Source organism: Triticum urartu, chromosome 5, assembly GCF_003073215.2.
Source record: "Triticum urartu cultivar G1812 chromosome 5, Tu2.1, whole genome shotgun sequence".
In the NCBI taxonomy this organism is placed as follows: Eukaryota; Viridiplantae; Streptophyta; class Magnoliopsida; order Poales; family Poaceae; genus Triticum; species Triticum urartu.
The window spans coordinates 328191416-328195934 of NC_053026.1; the positions used below are offsets into that span (position 1 = coordinate 328191416).

Consider the following 4519-nt stretch of genomic DNA (forward strand, 5'->3'; position numbering starts at 1 on the left):
TCGCTCAGTTCAAACTGAGAATGTTGCCAGCTCAGTGTCAGTATGTCACAAATGCTTAAGTTTAGGCAGTGCCACATCTTTGGTTATGACACATTTTTCACCAAGGTCAATATGGTAAATTTTATTGTAGTTGTATAATGAGTCACGGCGAAAGCTGGTCGCAGCAAAATAGTATAGTTGTCGGGAACCTCTGGTATATAACTTACTGGCAACCAAACAAAGCTACCAATAGACCTGCGGCACATCCAAAGTTATCATGTTGGCCAAATTAAGGTGTCCTAGATTGGCTTGAGTCTAACCATACTGAAATTTAACACTGAAATTCGCAGAGTCGCTAGTAGCCTTTTACATTGTACAGAGATGCCAGATTCAAAGCAAGTGTACTTGCAGAAATCTACAAACTAGTATGTTTCATCTGTTATCTACTGGAGATTGGACACATCCATTTGCAAATTCATATTGATGTACGTGATACACATATCTTCTTATTTCATATCACACAGTGCTACAATTGTTACTTGATGAGGATGCATCTCGCTGGAGAGCCTTCAGCACCGCGCAACCTTAGTGGCAAGCAATGCAATGTGTATATTCCAGTGGCAACATGTTCAAGGTTCAAGGCTTCCACAAGGATGACTTCCTGAAAGGAACAGATAACAGGTTTAAAAGGAGTCTCAATCTGGTTTTCAGGGATTTTACATGGAGAGAGTGATCTCAATATTAAAACCAATGTTTTTTTTGGAAGTTACGAAAATTACAAGTGGTGAAAGGGTTACTACCGAACAACCAATTTTTATGTTGAATATGAACTTTTCGTATCTTCCAAATACGGATGAGATTGATTTGAACTAAGCGGGTTTATGTAATATGTCACCTCCCTAAGATATGTTCCCACGGAGACCAAAAGTTTACCACTCGAATGGGTTTAAACCCTTACCCTTTTATCAAGAAATACTAGATGAGCTGGAATACATTCCTCATATGCTCCCACAGACAAGTAATCAACTCCTGCATGAACAAAATATTAATTAACATTAGAGAAGGGAATGTGAGTAAGATGGGAGACTAAGACCAAGATATATTACATGTTCAGTAATTTAAAATTTAAAACCAGTCATTTTCGCTTTGGTGATTTACCACGCATTATTGGTAGCAACGGTATTGCTGATGAAAAATATATCTTGCAAATTTAATCAAAAGACTGTTGTGCACAAAGTGAATGAATACATTTCGACTTACCAACTAGTTGGATGTCAGTGTTATCAATCAACCACTGAGCACCGTCCTCCATGAAGCCAACATAACTTGAATCAAACTCTTTCTTCCACATAAGCTTTCTGCATTAAGGAAAGATTGATGTTTGATATAGTTTACATAGTTTTTATTAAATAATAACTCACTTCGAATATGATATAAATTTTGCTCCATAAGAAAATGTCATCCACACTCAATTAAAAATTGAGTATCAGGAACATTAAACAAATCAATGAGCCAACATCATATATTAAATATACAATTAAAATGGGTTGATCCACTAAAAGGAAATATAAACAAAGACCGATATTGAAATTTCTGTTGTTTCATATTGCGTTAGCACATGCATTTTATTTTCAATTTACATGATTACTACTCCCTCTGTCCCATAATATAGTGTCAAAAACGCTCTTATATTATGGGACGGAGGGAGTATTACCTAAGTCATGCACATAACATAGACAACATAAGTGCAAGGTAAGTATTGAAAATATTTGGATATGCTTATCTTTTCTATAACGTACTTTAGTTGTCATGCTTAAAATTGCATGTTTAGACGATTTTTTTGTGGGATATATATGTTCTTTTGAGATGGACTATGAAGTTAAAAATAAGTGGCAGCCAGTGTTAAACAGTAATAAGATCATACCATGAAAATCCAACTATAGAAGTGTAGGATGTGGGCTCAATTGAACCCCCACCCCCACACCCCACACACAATTTTGTAAAACAGTCTAAATTTTATGGCCGACATACAATGTAATTCCAAGTGTTAAATCCACCTCAAATTTCTGATCGGCAGTGATCACAAGGTTAAAAATGACATAATACACTAACTGAAGTTTTATGGGGGAAGACTTGTGCGAGATCTTACATTAGGTGAGATCTATGAGATCGATTTTTTTGAAAAAAAATACATGTTCAAACATTCTCAAATTTTTTGTAGACACACATCAATGTTTGATGTACAACCTAAAAAAGTTTCAGCTCCTAAATCAACTTACATTAATAGAAACAAAAAAGACAAAATCAGATATGAATAGTGTCAAAGTACTATTCACCCAAAACTGCTACTATTCACATTTGAATTTGTATTTTTTGAATCTCTAAATGTACATCAAGTTTTGAGCTGATTTTTTTCAGAGCTGTAGACATACCCCACAATGAATGTTGTCAAATTATTTCAGGTTTTTTCAAAATGTCTAGATATGATTTTTTTTTTGGGTTGATCTCACGATCTCACCTAAAAGTGAGATCTCATATAAGTCTCCCCCAAGTTTTATGTATGCCATCACCATCATCATAGAGTAAAGCCACCATGTGTTGTATGTGCACACGTATACATGAATGTGATGCGAGTTCTTGTGTGCATGCATAGTATGTTGGTATTACCTGTCGGTGTTTAAGGTTCTGAAGAGTACACGGCGGACTCCTTTAGGAATATGCAAGGACTCCATGACATCAGCTGCAAGAAAAGAAGTTTGTATTTGGGGGTGTTTTTCATGAACATATATGCACACATTGTCTACCATGAGTCCATGAAACATTATGAAACAATATAATTTGAGGTGGCAGAACCAGTATTACATGATCATGATGTAACATGGAAATATCATCTTTACAGTTCAAAATGAAAGACAGTGATGTGCGCATATATATTATTCTCGCTTGCGCTCTTAATCCTGACAATTTACTATTTTTACTTTCCAATTGGTGTGTCTTACAGGGACACAAATTTGACACATGCCAATTTAAATATCTAAAATTAAATTTGTTAACCGGGTGAGATTACTTCCTGAAATTCAAAAATGTAACATTTTTTTACTTCAAATTCAGACATGTGAGAGTACTTCCTGAAATTCAAAATGTAATACTCCCTCTGTAAAGAAATATAAAAGCGTTTACATCACTACACTTAGTGATGTAAACGCTCTTATATTTCTTTATAGAGGGGGTACTTTTTTGCATGGGTTGAAATGATTGGGCTTTTCCCCTAAACAATACAGATAACATTTGGACATGAACATGTAGATGTCTATTTTTTTTGTATTTTTTTCACATTTACTAAACTATTTTAGAGCAAATGCTCCATGGAGTCTAACTGAATATCTGACTTTATGAACGACCCTGAAATATGCAAGTGTAGTGGGGGTCTATGTAGTTTACCTGTTATGTTGCTGTCCCTTGGAACATCTACCAACAGCGCTGGTCCTGCGGCACACCAGATTACAAGTCAGAGATTTAAAAATTACTATTCCTGTGATCGATAATTAGTACCGCTAATGAATCACATGCCTACCGCTAGCTACCTATCCAGCGATTTATATATTTATATAAAGAATCAAAATACAAGAAGCGTACGCGCGGCGGAACTCCACGCGCGGCGTACCGTTGAGGACGGCGAGGTCGAGCGTGTCGACGTCGAAGCCGGCGTCGTAGTAGTGCTCGAAGACGTGGCCCGGCGCGTCGACGTGGGTGCCGGAGTGCGCCGTGAGGCGGAGCTCGGAGAAGTTGGCGATGTCGGAGCCGTTGCGCATGGACCGGGCCAGCTGCAGGAACCCGGGCGTGCCCTCCGCCGACTCGAACGCCGGCATGTCCTCCCGGTAGTAGTGGCTGATGTCCAGGATCCGCCCGCCGTCGAACTCCTCGCGCCTCTCCGGCACGGGCACCGGCGCCTCCTCCTTCACGCCGCACGCCGGCTCGGCGTCGGTGGCGCCGTAGCCAGGGTACGCCGGCTCGCCGGAGGCCACCGCGGCGCCGGTGAGTAGCAGGAGGAGGAAGGGGAGGAGCTCCATGGCCGTGGAGTTGGAGTGTTTGCTTCTGCTACGCATGCGGCTGGTCAAAAAGGAACAAGGTGTATGTGTATCGATCATTGGTAGGTGATGATCTCATGGAGATGGACATTTGCCATCATCTTGTAATCTTGTATAGTCTTCTTCTTCGGAAAAAGAATCATGCCAAATCTTCTGTTGGGGCGGCTAGGAGTAGTTAATTCAGCAAAAGATACTTCGAGGATTTTACATGGACATGGATGTGCTTGCAGATAGGGACGGAGCTCCATGGACATGGAGTGTTTGCTTATGCGGCCGGTCAATGGTTAGCTGGGTGATGGAAATGGACGGCGAAGAATTTTCGTCACCCTTGTTTGCGATCATCTTCTATATCTAATATTCTCTAGAAAAATATCAGTTGTTGGGGCAGCTAGGAACTGGAGTAGTTAATTCAGTAAACGATATTTTGAGGATTGTCCTGAATAAATAAACAG

The 4519-nt window shown here is 39.5% G+C and overlaps 1 protein-coding gene across 2 annotated transcripts; it reads right to left on the reverse strand.

The window, feature by feature from the left end:
* Nucleotides 1-301: 301 nt before the first annotated feature.
* On the reverse strand, nt 302-4256 carry LOC125508854 (cyclase-like protein 4). Of its 2 annotated transcripts, XM_048673648.1 has the most exons (6): nt 3644-4250; nt 3421-3465; nt 2647-2719; nt 1240-1337; nt 938-1008; nt 302-640 (listed from the first exon to the last, which is right to left on the reverse strand). In XM_048673648.1, the coding sequence occupies exons 1-6, from the start codon at nt 4125-4127 to the stop codon at nt 515-517; spliced, it is 897 nt and encodes a 298-aa protein (XP_048529605.1). In that variant the 5' UTR covers nt 4128-4250; the 3' UTR covers nt 302-514. The 2 variants fall into 2 exon arrangements, with proteins under 2 accessions (XP_048529605.1, XP_048529606.1); XM_048673649.1 differs by lacking the exon at nt 3421-3465 and having other exon boundaries at nt 3644-4256.
* Nucleotides 4257-4519: the final 263 nt, after the last annotated feature.